This window comes from Carassius auratus, linkage group LG44F (genome assembly GCF_003368295.1).
Source record: "Carassius auratus strain Wakin linkage group LG44F, ASM336829v1, whole genome shotgun sequence".
Lineage (NCBI taxonomy): Eukaryota > Metazoa > Chordata > Actinopteri > Cypriniformes > Cyprinidae > Carassius > Carassius auratus.
Genome location: NC_039298.1, coordinates 6,156,086 through 6,172,520, shown reverse-complemented (window position 1 = coordinate 6,172,520; position 16,435 = coordinate 6,156,086). Strand labels below are relative to the sequence as shown.

Below are 16,435 nucleotides of genomic sequence, written 5' to 3'. Positions count from 1 at the left end.
CACTTTATTTCAATAATCCACTTCAGATATTCTACTGACTTTAAGTAATTTTGCAACTACTTGTCAACTAGCAGACATTAAAGATTAAAATCTGATAACACTTTATTTTGATGGTCCTGCAACACACATACTATATATTTATTCCCAATTCTTGTATACTATAACCCTAAACCTAACCTAACAGTCTACTAATACTCAAATGAGAGTACGTTAATATATAGTTGCAAAGTTAGTATAATGTCTAAAGTGGACTATCAAAATAAAGTGTGACTTTATTTTACCATTTGGCTAATCCACATGAATTCAGACAATCTCTTTCATATTCTTTTAGGGTTACATTTATGGGTGGAGCTTCATTGTTCGTTGATTTACCTACAGATTGTTTTCATACAAGTCAGACTGTACAAATACACATTTAATATCATATGGGTCCACTGATTTTTACAGTATTCTCTCCACAGAAAGAAACAGATCAGAAAATAAGCTCCAAAATCAGTGGCAGACTGAGCAGCTACACTCAGACTGGATTGGCTGCTGGGCAGGAGTACACAGTGAGCATCACTGGAGAGAAAGATGGCATTTTTGGAACAGAGAGCACAGCCGAATTTACCACATGTGAGTCTATGCCAACAGGATCATAAGGACCAGTAACCTTGTGTTTTGTACATTTCTAGTATGTTTTTAACAAGTGATTCATTCCTGGATTCATTTTTGGACAGTGATTTCTGGACCAAAAGACTTCCAAGTTGTGAAGACAACCACTACATCAGTCACTGTCCAATGGGAAAAGGCACAGGGGGAGATTGACAGGTATGTCCTCTCCGTTGCACCCAATCAGACAGATGGATCAAGCAGACTTCCAGAGATGCACCTGCTGCCAGAGACAGATTCAGCCCAGATCAACAGTTTGGAGCCAGGCCGCTTGTATGACATCTCATTAGTGACGGAGAAAGATAGCCTCCGGAGCCTACCAGCAACCGTACAGGCAACTCCCGGTGAGGATGATTTACAGCATGCAACTGAACAGAAATTCTTATTAGCTCTTAAATTTCATAAAATCATGTGGCACGCTGCTGTAAATTTGTTACAGTTAAGATGAAAATGCCTTTAACATGAGCAGGTATAGTCAGCTGTGGAGTGTCTGCTGTCACACACACTATGACTAAGTCACCATTTCTAAGCCTTGTTATGTTAAAGAAAAGCAACACTGAAATACTTTAAGGAGTAGTAGAAATGCAAGGGGAAAGCAGTTCTAGTTCCTTGTCACTGTCACACTTGGGTTTTTGGGGGACCCTTGACTGATTGCACAGACACTATTGGAAGAGAGCTGAACTGGATGATGACATCACTGAATCATTAAGGAACTGACTTTAACTGAAATAATAAATTACTCTGTTATTGTCTTTTTGCATTATTGACAAACTATTTTCCTGTTTGACACTGTAAAGCTGCTTTGACAACCCGTATTGTTTAAAGGGTTAAACAAATAACGGTAAAAGTTTGTACAGTAACCAGTGCTTCATAAATGAATAATTCAGATCAATATGGTAATAAATGGTGATGTAAGGTGATGTGACTGATACTGATCATACAAATTCAGTTTTCCTGCAACATAAAATGGTGTCGCTAAACAGTGATAGACAGAGCCTATAAGATCACAGCCCAAACTAAAGCTTAAGCTAAAGTATACTACAGGCATATATGTATCTAAAAACATTATTTTAATGAAATAAAAAATAAATATCCGTATCTCAAATAAAATATCTACACTCTCCCTTAAAGGAAAACTAACTAAATAAATAAAAACATTTGCACATGTGCAATTGTTAATATCACATGTGAAATGTGTTTTTTCTGTAAGAGAGGGAGAATATTTATTTGAGAGTTCATACTACATTAGATATCATATTTATCACTTTACATTAGCAATGATATTTGCCACTTTCAACTCATCAGTCATGATGTTCCACATTCACCTATACACAATAAACATTCGTTTAGATTTCTTGCAATAGCCTTAAAAAAATCTCCTGATTGATCTTTCTATTACTTGATTTTCCCGCATTTACAGTAATACGTTGGATGGAGTTCTTTTGTGCTGACCAGGGATGTTTCCTCTGGAGGCAAAATGTCATATTTCTAAAAATTTCATCTGCATTAATTTAAAACCATAAACATCTGGGGCAAGAAAAGATGAGAGCTTTTTTCATTTTTGGTTGGAGTATCCCTTAAAGAATGCTGATTGATCACAAATACATGTATTGACAGCAAAAAGTCGAAGTTGAAGTTGTAACCTTCAAAAATATCTACAATTATGAACACATTGTCTAATGTATGCCTGCTTTAAGTCAAGTCACATTCATATATTACAATACAGAATGTTTCAAAGCAGCTTTCTTGTGTTAAACAGGAAAAATATTTTTTAGTTGAAGTCAGTTCATCATTGATCATCCAGCTCAGTTCAGTTCAGTTCATTTTGTAGAATCAGGAATCGTGTGACTAACTAAGCAAGCCAAAGGTGACAGCGGCAAGGAATCAAAACTCCATTAGTGACAGAAATGGAAAAAAAAAACCTTGGGAGAAACCATGCTCAGTCTGTGGGCCAGTTCTCCTCTAGCCAGATGAATCCAGCATGATGTGGTTAAATTACAGGCTGCAACACTAGTCATTATTGTGCAGAGGTCGTATCTGGTTCCTGCGGTCTTGTGCCAAGTGGAGACAAAGTCTCCACTGACATACAGGGCTGTACAGGTTGTCTCTAGGTGTTGATCCACCATCTGCTCTAGACCAATTGATTTTGAAATTCTAGGTATTATGAAATGGCCAGAGTTTCAAGATCGCAGTGGATATGAAGGATTATAATGTGATATTAGCTTGCTCAAATATTGAGGAACTGAACCATTCAGAAATGTATAAATAATTAGCAATATTTTAAAATCTATACGATGTTTGATAGGGAGCCAGTGCAGTGTTGACAGGGCCGGGCTAATATGGTCATACTTCCTGGTTCTAGTAAAAACTCTTGTTGCTGCATTTTGGACTAGCTGTAGTTTGTTTACTAAGCATGCAGAACAACCACCTAATAAAGCATTACAATAATCTAACCTTGAGGTCAGATTAATGTTTTTCATCAGAATTAATGTTTGAGAGCATAGCTACATTTTTAAGATGTAAAATGTGGTTCTACAAATGCTAGAAATATGGTTTGTTTTCAAAGAAAAGATTGCAATCACACCTAGGTTCCTAACTGATTATGAATAATTAACAGAGCAGTCATCAAGTGTTAGACAATGTTATAGATTATTATTACATGCAAAGGTTTTGGTTCGATAGTTAACACCTTTTTTTCAGAATTTAGCAGTAAGAAATTATTAGTCATCCAGTTTTATATATCAGCTATGCATTCCGTTAGTTTTGTAAATTGGTATGTTTCGTGAGACTGCTAAGAAAAATAGAGTTGAGTGTCTTCAGCATAACATTGAAAGTTTACAGCATGTTTCTTGATGATATCTCCCAAGGCTAACATGTAAATTATGAAAAGCAAAGGTCCTAGAGTTGAGCCATGTGGTACTCCATACTGCACTTGTGATCGATATGATACCTTTAAAAATTTATTTTATTTGATTGCTATATGTTAATATTTTCACCAGACACTGTGTCTTTCTTTTCTTTTCAAATTTTTCAGACACTGGACATTTTTCACAATCAAAAACTAGTATTTACTGTTCAATAAAAATGCTGATATTAGGTAGGATTTGAATCCAAGCCCCATTGCATGCTATGCATAAGTGTGCACAGCATAAAGCAAGACTGACACATATGGATGAACCAGGTAATGAGAGTACAAGGAAAAGTCATCATAGTTGGTCAGTTAACAAATTTAAATCCCACCAGATGATGTGAATTTAGGGGATGCTGATTTTGAAGAGCCCAGACAATCTGACATATTTACAATCCAGTGATCTCACTGTTGACATGTACAGTCTATTGTGATGGAGTTGTATAAGTAGGCCAAGACAGAGTTTTGTTTTAAAGGAAGAGTCTCAATTAAATGTGCATGACTGGATAATTTTCTCTTCTGTTTTTTTTTTTTTTTTTTTTTTTTTTTTTTTTGTGAAGAATAAATATTGTGTCAACCCTGAACACACAGGCAAATGGACAAATGGAACAAATTTTCCATTTATTCAGGAATATTTGACCTTTTTTCTTTCTTGCAGAAAATGTAAACCTCTGCAGTTTTCTATAGGACTAAAAGGGGACCAAAACGTACTAAGGTCACAAGGATAGTGGACATCACAATGCCATAGTTGTTTGGATAACTTACTTAACCTGTTGCATTAACATCACCTTTTTATTAACAGGATTTCCCTTTACAGGTGAGCTGTTAGAGAGAAGTTCATTTTAAAATCCATATTTTAAACTTTCATGCCTTTAGGAAATGCCCCAATGCCTACAACTAGGATGACCATGGAGATGGCAAATGTACAAGTAGATGTGGAGGCTGGCAACAACAAAGAAAAGACACCAACACTTTTCCTGCATAAGCAAGGACTGAGCAAAGGAGACCAAGTGACAAGAGGAAAGGTTGAAAATTCAGAAAGAACTGGGAATATGAGCCAACTTGAAACACGCCTACTTGTTAGACCTGGGCAAAAAAGACCCATGCTTCAGAATAGGATAGGAGTGAAAAGAGGAATTGTTGTGCCCTCTTCAAATAAGTCAAAAACACGGTATACTCTGAAAGCAAGAAACCCTAATGTAGACTCAGGTAATCCTGTCTCCAGGGGTAAACTATTTGCACTGACAATGAAAGAGACAAGATCTCAGGAGGGAAATGCTGATATCGACTTTAGAAGAGAATCTGTCGAGACACCCAGACATGCCAGCCAGAGCTCCACCTTTCACATAGCTACCCCACTGCCTTTTACAAACATCACTGAATCATCGGAAGAGCCAACAATTACAATAGAAAAAAACTTAACAGCCTATATAAATGGGACAAAATGTGTTCGGAAGGTTTTGGTTGGGTACAGAAAGATACATGGAAACACGTCAGATGGCAATGTACTGACAAAAAACCTGACAGTTATAGTTGGCCATTTAAATGGAAATGATCTCTTACACAAACTTCTATCAGACAGATCTACAGTCAATGAAATGGGAGTTACAAGGCTGGATGAGGCTCAGCTTGAAGCTGAAACTTCGGAAGCCAAAAGAAGTATGAAAGAGCAAGAAGGAGAGGGGGAAATTGATGAAAAGACATTGAAAAATACTTTAAATGTAATAAATGCCTCTCCCTTCTCAACAAGACAACCTGAGACAACACTTTACCAGCCCCTCACCACCACATCTGCTCCTCCATACCTACACAATCCTCACCACCCTACATCTTTGGCACAGCCTGATAGAGTAAATCAACATACAGCAAGAAATCAGTCAACAGCAGAAAGACTACCTAGAAAAAAAAATATCCAAGCCATCCCCATATTATCCATCCCCAGACAACAAACTAGACCAAAACCCCCAAGTTTAGCTTCTCCACCAATAGTAGGTAGACCACATTTTAAGTCAACTTCCTCTTCCTCATCTTTAGAGACAATAAAACACAAGCATCCATCTCGGTCTAGTCCCATCACCTCTCGTTCTGCAAAAGAATTGCTTGTTGAGAAGGAAGTGCTAAATTCAAATCCAGCCAGAAGACAATCCCAAAATCCAACTCCTGAACTTGATCTTAAGCCCATGACTGAGACAACTCCATTGGCAGTCAAATCCCCCCTGATAAAAAACACTGCAATAAAGAACAAAGGCATTGAAGCACCCGATCTCATGCCATATCAGAGTTCACTGTATAGGGGTTCCTATCCTCGTCGTCCTAAAATCAGTTCTTTTCAGAACCGTACGAGGCCAATTCTAGAGTCACCTCAGCACCGCTACCAGGGACCCAAAAGACGACCTTTATCTTCAAAACCCATTATCAGAAACAACAGGACTATCAACCAAGTCAGTCCTATCCAACCAGTAAAAGCTGCTTTAACCCATGCAAAAGAAAATGGGACTAGTGTTAATATTAGACAGAATGTAATTCTCAACAAAGCCCAGGGATCAGCCAGAATACAGACAGCCAACAGACAATCTCACATAAAACACAGCAGTACCACTCAAGTGGGCTTAAACATCAGTCAGCATGGAAAAGCAAACTCTGACAGTTATTTTTCCACAGACCATCCCATGGAAATTGATAATAGTACTCAGGAATATATGTTAAGCAAAACAGATGGCTCCATTGAGCATGTTCGGGTCAACAATGTGACATCGACAGGGTTTGTACTAATATGGGGTGCACCGAAAGGAAAGTTTAAACACTTCATAATCACTCAATCTGAGCTTGGACCAGAAAACAAAGACAAGAATGAGATGGATGAGAAGAGTAAGGAAAAAGAAAAAGATGAAGAGCCTGAGGAAAGAAAAAATGAGGAAGAAGTAGATGATGAGAGACTTAAGACAACAGCAGCAAAGAAAAGTAGTATGAGCAAGGGTAAAAGTGTAGTGTATCAACTTGTCTCTTATGTACAGAGTACAAAGATGAACAAGAGTGGAGAAAACATTACAAGCTTTACTACAGTTCTCCCTGGAACAGACCGCTCACACCAGATGGCGAATCTCACACCACAGACCAGGTACTCTGTGTCCATCTTTGGGGAGGGACCAACATTTCGCTCCAAAACTCACAACCTCATCGTACATACAGGTACACAATACCAAAAGTCAGTATTGCTAAACCTAAATCTATTAATACAGATCTGTAAATGGTCTAAGTAGTTGTTTTCAGGACATATATTTTGAATATTTTCACTTACTCTACTGCTTAGCTTGTCAGCACTGTTGCTTTCCATGCTGTTCAGTATACAGTGAACCCTTGACTAGCAAGGGCTTTTTAATCAAAGCAATGTCAACTTCTTTGAAGCTTTGATTAATATCCATGCAATTTGCACTGTGTAAATGTCAATAAATATGTGAGTGTAACACCTTTGTTCTCAGTGCTAACCGTGTGCATTGATTTGTGGAAAATGTGTGGCCTACATACTGAGCAGTAAATTAAGAAACAAGTAAGCTCAAAACAAATTGACACAAAAAATATTCCCCATCTGTGTTATAAGTTGGGGTTCAACAATTAATTTGTTTTCTCAATACATTGGTTTAAAATCCTGTTGAATGAATTGCAATGAATTGAATAATTTTCATTAAATCAGTGGTTCTCAAACTCCTCAAATCTGGCAAATGATTTGCAGACATATCTTTGTAACATTTCACATAGATGGCAATTCGGTTGTATATGCCGGACATGGCAATGGTTGCATCTGGTGTAGACACAGTGTTTGTGTTTCTGTTGAAGAGAAACAAGAGTTAATGATAGGAGCTTGAGATATTCAGTGGTGGATGAAGTACCAGAAAACCACACTTAAGTAAAAGTACAGATATCTTACCAGAAAAAGACTTTGGTAGAATTTAAAGTGACCATTTAGAATATTACTGAAGTAAAAGTTTTAACTTTACTTAAATATGAATATATATATACATATATATATATATATATATATATATATATATATATATATATAGTTTGAGCAGCAAGATTGTCTTCAGTTTCAACTCTTTCTTCTATTTTTTATCTTTGTATCTGGACCAACATTTCGCTCCAAAGCTCACAACCTTTCAAAGGTATATATATATATATTTGTAATATACAGTGTGTTTGTATGTATGTATGTATATATATATATATATATATATATATATATATATATATACAGGTGCTGGTCATATAATTAGAATATCATCAAAGTTGATTTATTTCACTAATTCCTTGTATGTTATATGTATTCATTTCACACAGACTGATATATTTCAAATGTTTATTTCTTTTAATTTTGATGATTATAACTCACAACTAAGGAAAATCCCAAATTCAGTATCTCAGAAAATTAGAATATAACTTAAGACCAATACAAAGAAATTATTTTTAGAAATCTTGGCCAACTAAAAAGTATGAATATGAAAAGTATGAGCATGTACAGCACTCAATATTTAGTTGTGTCTCTTGTGTCTGAATGACTGCAGCAATGCGGCGTGGTCGATCAGTCTGTGTCACTGCTCAGGTGTTATGAGAGACCAGGTGACTCTGATAGTGGCCTTCAGCTCTTCTGCAATTTTGGGTCTGGCATATCACATCTTCCTTTTCACAATACCCCATAGATTGTCTCTGGGGTTAAGGTCAGGCGAATTTGCTGGACAATTAAGAACAGGGATACCATGGTCCTTAAACCAGGTACTGGTAGCTTTCATAATACCCTACCTTAAGTCCTTTCGAAAAATGAGATCTGCATCTCCATAAAGTTGGTCAGCAGCAGGAAGCTGAAAAGAGAAAGTGCTCTAAAACTTCCTGGTATACGGCTGTGTTGACCTTTGACCTCAGAAAACACAGTGGACCAACACCAGCAGAAGACATGACACCCCAAACCATCACTGACTGTGGAAACTTTACACTGGACTCAAGCAACGTGGATTGTGTGCCTCTCCCCTCTTCCTCCAGACTCTGGGACCCTGATATCCAAAGGAAATGCTAAATTGACTTTTATCAGAGAACATAAGTGTGGACCACTCAGCAGCAGTCCAGTCCTTTCTGATGCGAGACACTTCTGACGCTGTCTGTTGTTCAAGAGTGGCTTGACACAAGGAATGTGAAGCTGAAACCCATGTCTTGCATACGTCTGTGTGTAGTGGTTCTTGAAGCACTGACTCCAGCTGCAGTCCACTCTTTGTGAATCTCCCCCACATTTCTGAATGGGTTTTGTTTCACAATCCTCTCCAGGGTGCAGTTATCCCTATTGCTTGTACAATTTTTTTCTACCACATCTTTTCCTTCCCTTCGCCTCTCTATTAATGTGCTTGGACACAGAGCTCTGTGAACAGCCAGCCTCTTTTGCAATGACCTTTTGTGTCTTGCCCTCCTTGTGCAAGGTGTCAGTGGTCATCTTTTGGGCAACTGTCAGGTCAGCAGTCTTCCCCGTGATTGTGTATCCTACAGAACTAGACTGAGAGACCATTTAAAGGCTTTGCATGTGTTTTGAGTTAATTAGCTGATTAGAGTGTAGCACCAGGTGTCTTCAATATTGAACCTTTCCACAATACTCTAATTTACTGAGATACTGAATTTGAGATTTTCCTTAGTCATCAGTTATAAACATCAAAATTAAAAGAAATAAACATTTTAAATATATCAGTCTGTGTGTAATGAATGAATATAATACACAAGATTTAATTTTGAATGGAATTAGTGAAATAAAGCAACTTTTTGATGATATTCTAATTATATGACCAGCACATGTACATATACACACACACACACACACACACACACACACACACACACACACACACATATATATATATATATATATATATATATATATATATATATATATATATATATATATATATATATATATATATATATATATATATATATAGAAGAAAAAGAAAAACAAGTAGATAGAAAATAAAAAATAGAAAGCTAGTGTTTTTTAAATGACAAAAAAAGAAGATAAATAGATAAAATAGAATTAAAATAGAATAGAACATGCTAGACTTAGAGGGTCAAATAAAGATGGAACAGATGCGTTTTTTAGTCATTTCTTTTAGTTTATTCAGGACCACTTCCGTCAAGTATATTTAATGACAATTATAATTGCACACAGTTAGTGTTGGCGGTATGGTTATGTTCTGGGCAACACTCCACACGCCTGTCCATGCAGCCATGCTTGGACAGAGCAGGGAAAGCAGCAAGACAAACCCCCCTGGGGTACAGAACAGAACCATTATAAGCATATATAATTACAATTCACAATGAAATGAGTTGTAAACAAAATGTGACAGAGACTGCCTCCAATGAAGAGACTGTAAAGAAAGAACAAAGTTCGATCGGATTACAGGTTCAGTTGGTGGAGTTGGGGTTGGAGGAGGGAGTTAATTGCAAGCAGCGATGCGATGGAAGAGACACTTAAGAATGGGAATTTAAATAAACCGCAGGTGATAGGTGTCACGACTGGATTGGTACACGTCAGGAACCGCTGACTGTCAGCTGATGCAAGCGTGACTCATGTGGCCTGACTGAACTAACGCGATGCTCGACATGGCTAAGCACTCAGCTGCTTGAGTTGAGCAGGTCATTCCACAAGGAGGGAACAGTTAATTAAAAAGTCAGTGAAAGTGATTTTGTGCCTTTTGAGATGGCTAAATAAAATACCATTTACTTGGAGAATGCAAGCTTCAAGAGGGCACATTACTCTGAAGTAACACATTTAGGTAAATGGGTGCAGAGCCAGTGGTGGTTTTGTAGGCACACATTGATGCCTTGAATTTAATGCAACCAGCTACTAGTAGCTAGTGCAAATTGATTAACAGAGGTGTGACCTACATTCTTTTCAGCTCATTAAAGATTAATTAGAGGTTTGATAGAACTAGCTGGAAGACCTGCCAAGAGGGCATCGCAATAGTTCAGTCTGGATAGAACAAGAGCTTGAACAAGGAGTTGTGCAGCATGTTCCTAAAGAAAGGGCCTGATCTTCCTAATGTTAAAGCAAATCTACAGAACTTGGCAGTTTTAGCAATGTGGTCTGAGAAAGTCAGCTGATCATCAATCACAACTCCAAGGTTTCAAGCTGTTTTTGAAGGAGTTCTGTCTTATCCATTTTGATTTGAAGGTGATGGTACATCATCCAACAAGAAATATCTGTTAGACATGCTGAGATGCGAGCAGCAATCGTCCGGTCATCAGGTTGAAAGGAGAGGTAGAGTTGAGTGTCATCAGCATAGCAGTGATTTGAAAAGTCATGTTTCTGTATGACAGATCCTAGTGATGCCATGTAGACAGAGAAGAGAAGTGGTCCTTATGGCATCCCTGTAGCTAGATGTTGCAACTTTGACACTTCACCTTTCCAGAGAGAGATAAAAAGCACCAGACAAAGGCGACAAAGCATGGCAGTCTCGGTTGAATGTCAACTTCTGAAGCCAGGTTGGTTCCTGTCAAGGAGGTTGTTCTGTGTGAGAAAGACAGAGACTTAGTTCAAGTGCTTTTGCAATGAAAGGTAGAAGGGAATCCGGTCATTAGTTCTCTAAAAGAGATGGGTTAAGAGTGGGTTTCTTAAGATTTGGGGTTACACAAGCCTTTTTAAATGTTGAGGAAAAACACCAGTGTGAAGGGATATGTTAACGATGTGAGTGAGTGCAGGTACAACTGCAGGAGAAATGGCTTGAAGGAGATGAGATGGAATAGGATCAAGTGGGCAACTAGTAGGATGATTGAAAAGGATAAGATTAGAGACTTCAGCCACAGAGAGAGATGAAGGAGAGAAGGATGAAAACGAGTGTATGTTTGATGGTAAGATGTGTTTGACATTTTGTGGTTTACCCTCCATAGTGAGATCATCAAAGGGATGAAGGGTTTGGGGTCAAAATTAAAACTTTTTTTGGAACAAACTTCTGCGTCACCTTTATGAGACGATCAGCACCTTAATGCATTCAGATAAATGTATCTGATTTAGAATGAGCAGGAAACTGTGAGAAATATAACTACCCAAAGACAAAAGAACTGATAAATGAGGCGTTATAGGAGCAGTAGCAATGTGGGCAGTGCTGTGTCATATGACATAGCTGTGCACAAGGTTTTGTTCATTAATGACAAAACCATGTCGTTCCAAACCCGTGAGACCTCATTTCAGATTCAGATCATGCTGTGATATTTGCATCATAATGGCACTTTTACTCCGTAATTGATATTTTGTTCTGAAACACATTTTTAAATTAAACCTCCCAACACATTTTTTGTTTTATATTGCATAAGACACATTAGACTAAATATTTTAAGAAACATATTAAGCATTTTAAGCATTTTAAAATGTTGTTCATTGTATTGAGTTGAACTGATTCAATCTGAAATTAAAAAAATATTTTTAATAAACAACAATAAATTGCTAGTGGAATCAATATGAATGCAAAATGTCACATCCCTACCTATTATAAATTAGTGATCTGTGGAAGAACTGGATGTAATTTGCATCTTTTAGTGTTGCCAGTATGTTTGTCCACACATTCCCATCATGCAAATGTGTCTTGAATATCAGCAGAAAAACTGTTTGTTTAATAGTTTCACCTTAACATTGTCTCCATTCATATGGTAATAACTAACTGTTCACAACTAATATTACAACTGGATTACACAAAAAAAAAAAAAAATTGCTATTACAGCCACTAATTAATACATGATCAGTTTAGCTGAATTCATTTAAAATAACTTTTCTTTAATTTAATATTTAATCTTTTCTTAATTTAATAACTTTATTATTTTGAGAGTTAGCACTGATAAATGCTACAATTTATTAGTTGGTTCAATTTTGTAGTTTGTTTATTCTTGTTCAAAAGCAGCATCTGTGCCATGCTATTGATTATGCAAGCAAATAATTTAAGCTTGTCCTTCTGTGTGTCACAATTAAGAAAAATTTAATTAATTACATTTTGTAATCATTAAATCAATATAAACATAACCTGATGCCATGATGATTCTGTCTGATTGGAACTAAAGGAATAACACTCAGGCTGCTAACTCACGTTTTATATATATATATATATATATATATATATAACATAAATACAAACGTCGTCACATTTCTGAAAACTGAGGGATCACTTAAAATTATTATTATTATTTATTTTTTATTTTTTTATTAATTGACTTTTTTGGTAACTAATGCTTAAAGTTCTAAGGAGCTTACTTCTCCCATTCTGGGAATATTAACCTGTAATATTCCTTTTGATGACTATTCAGGAGATACGAATGAAGAACAAAATAGAGTTCTGGTACAAACAGTAAGATATATTCATGAGACAGTCCTGCTCATCACCATTTATCGCTGCTTTGATCTTCTCTCATTCAGGGTAAGATTACAGTCAGCCATCTTCATGTCTCCCCTCATCACTCACCCTCAGTCCAGGGTAAGACCATGGTCGCCCCCCTTGATTTCAAACAAACAGCAGTGGTTGAATCCTATGTAAAATAACTTGTCCAGTGTTGGCCAACAAGACACAAATTGTGTTGTTTTTAATGAAATAACTCAACAGCTATTCACGTTTCCTCCTCAGTGTCTTCACTTCCTTACTCATTTCTTCTTTGCATTTTTCTTCTCTCCAGGTTCAAAAGAGCAGCATCAGCATCATAATGTCACGCTTGTGTTTTCTTGCTCCTGTGCAGGATTTCATGTCAGTCATTAACAGTGATGTTTCTGTGGGGCTCTGTATAGGCGGTGGCCTATATACTGTATATATGTTTCGACTGCACATATATACACTTGTGTTTTCACTCAAATAACCGATAGCCAACCTTATTTTTGATACATGTATGTAAGGGTTGTCACAGAGAACAGAGAATTGTGAATGCAAGTAAACAAGTACTGCATAACAATGTTTTTTTCTGGTTTTGAATTCATTCTAGTTTATCTGTAAGCTTATTTTTTCTTCTCTGTTTCTCTTTTCTGTCTCATTCTGATGTTGAACTGTATTTAATGTTCTGTACCCAGGCCCTGAGCCTCCATCCAATCTTGCTTTCAGCGATGTGACTGACAGCTCTTTCATGGTGTCCTGGACCAAACCGAAGAGCAAGGTGTCTGGATTCAAGATTACATACACTCATGTGCAAGAAGGTAACTCGAACCTCAGAAGAAAAAAAAAAGAAAAGAAAAGAAAATTCTGAAAACAGTACATACTTCATAAAACTAGCTCAAAGTAATATGAAATGGTCCTTTCAACAAAAAAGGGATGCACAATTACTTCTCTAAGCCTCTTATTGTTGCATGCTTAATTACAGGAACAGTCTGATGATTAGTTAAAATAATATGTTTGTTACAGTAATGAGATTGGGGGTTACTTTAAAGTCTGTATAAAAAAAAAAAAAAAATCTTGGTAGTCTTTAATCCCCAAGTAAGCAAGCCAAAGGTGACAGCGGCAAGGAACCAAAACTCCATCAGTGACATAAATGGAGAAAAACCCTTGGGAGAAACCAAGCTCAGTCAGGGGTCCAGTTCTCCTTTGGCCAGACGAAACCATCATGGTGAGATTTAATGCCTGGCTGCAACACAGGTCAGATTGAGCAGGGGTCTTTTCTGGGTCCCATGGTCTTGTGCAGATGGTCATCGAGGTGATGAGGTCTTCACAGGACCTGTTTCTGGGGTGCATCTAGTCGACATGGTCTCCGTTGACATTCAGGGCATTTGAATGTTTTCACACAGTTCAGTGATGTGAAAGAAGTTGATGAGAAAATTTAAAAGTATAGTAAGCTCAAGTATGATTCTTCTTTACAGACAGAACAATTGGCAACAAAGATGGCAGATTATTTTCCTATTTTCCATTTGATCTCTTTCTCACAAACCTAACAAATGACTTTTTTCTTCCTTTCTTCAAAAGGGCTTTCTTCTGCTGCACATTAAATATTAAAGCCCATGTTGCAGGTTAACCACCACTGTCGATTAATGGGTACATAAATCACTTGTATCATTTTTAAAATGTCTAAAAAAATGGTCTTAAAGACCAGTTTTTAAAGTTTTTGGTATTAACTTTTTTTTTTTTTTACGCAATTCGGTGATGACGTCACGTTGGGGAGTAGTAGAGGAAAGGTAGCCTCAGTCTAGTATTAGAACTATGGCGACTGACTGGGATGAGGAAGAGGTGGCAAGAGCCAACATGTAAGATGGCCTGCAGCCGTATAATTTTGAATGTGCCAGACGTGAGAGGGTAAGAACTGATGGCCGTCAAAGCCAATTAAATGCATGGTCCGAATAGAATGAGTGGAGAGTTGGTGAAGTGTCCTGGTCAGTTGCTATCATTTAGCATCGCAGCAATGAGCACTGGAGCTAGTCTACGAGCAGCAGTACACAATAACCACACACATAAATATATATATATATATATTTTTTTTTTTTTTTTTTTTTCTTTTTTTTTTTCTGTCATTGGATAGCACCGAGTGAAAAATCAATGTTTTCTTTCTTATATCTAGTGGCAGTGATCATGTCGTTAGTTCAGATAAGTATCGATAACCTTTGTCATAGTGTCGTAGTACTGGTAAATTTTGTCTTTGTCTTCTAGAAATAGAAGGCATCATGCTAGCTATATGGGCGTTTCTAAGCATTTATCTCTTCTTCCGGTGAAAATGTTGCAAACATAGCCGCGTGTCTGTCGCTGTGTTTGGCAGGTGCTTGTGTGAGTGCTGTCTCATGGAAATTGCGTTGGAAAGCTTGTGCTGTAGGGAAGAGAGTGTTTTGGTTGCTGTTGGTCGATATCCATCTATTTATCTGTCTGTCTATCTATATATCTAGTCTACCTATCTATCTATATCTATGTATTTATCAATTTATTATCTGAATACCCTTGTCTACTACTCATCTCTCTAGTCACTCTCAATGCTCTCAAGGCCGGCTTTGGTAAATTCTCTCCCCAACGTGATGTAAAGCAGTGCATTGTGGGGGAAAGGACAGTTGGCAGATCCCATGAAGGAGCGAGGCGGGTTAAGCCTCCTGGTCCCCTTCAAAAAGGAGACTGCTAAGTTATTCCTGCCCACCAACTTGCCAGATATAGGAGCATGAGAATCTGCTATAGCTGCTACATAGACCTTAAGAGTGGATGGGGAATGACCCTTAACCAACAGCTCTTGGAGAAAGGACAATACCAATGATATGTCACAGAAGGTTGGGTCTTTACAGTGGGTTGTGTACCAGACGGAGACGACAGACCGTTTAACAGCATAGAGACATCTCTTAGATGGGTCCATAGACTGAGAATTTGTATTTAAAACGCTCTTGGGGATGTCTGCAGGCTACCATCGAGTGGCCAGAGGTGAGGAGCCCACAGCTTGGGCTGGGGGTGCCATAACATTCTGTTCGCCTCAGTGAGAAGGTCCCATCTCAGGGGAATGGGCCACAGGGCTGCAGTAAGCAGCTCAGACAGCCCAGAGATCAAATGTTGGTTCCTCCACAGCGGGGCCACTAGGAGAACCTTGTGTTTTTGCTTCCTGATTCAACTTATTACCTGAGGGATAAGGGCAATTGGGGGAAAAGGGTAAAAGAGGAGGTTGAGCCAGTCATGGGCTAACACATCCTTGCCCTTTGAATAAAAAAATTTGGACAATAAGAGTTGCTTTTGAGGCAAAGAGGTCAAACTCTGCCTTCCCAAAGATCTCCCAGATTCTCTGAACCATTTGCGGATGGAGCATCTACTCCTCTGAGGAGTTGTTTTTCCGGGACAGCTCCTTGATTCAACCTACCCAGCACATGCTTTCAGCAAACGCAAGTTGAGCTGTGCCCATTCCAAGAGGCGCTCCACCAGAATAAAGAGG

At 37.7% G+C, this 16,435-nt stretch overlaps 1 protein-coding gene across 1 annotated transcript in view; it reads left to right on the top strand.

Moving 5' to 3' along the window:
• Positions 1-16,435, top strand: part of LOC113068412 (tenascin-like) — a 68,033-nt gene that overhangs the window by 24,143 nt on the left and 27,455 nt on the right. The window contains exons 5-7 of the mRNA XM_026241191.1: positions 462-615; positions 720-995; positions 13,629-13,751. Of these exons, the coding sequence (XP_026096976.1) occupies positions 462-615; positions 720-995; positions 13,629-13,751 (553 nt within the window). The remainder of the gene's footprint in view (positions 1-461; positions 616-719; positions 996-13,628; positions 13,752-16,435) is intronic.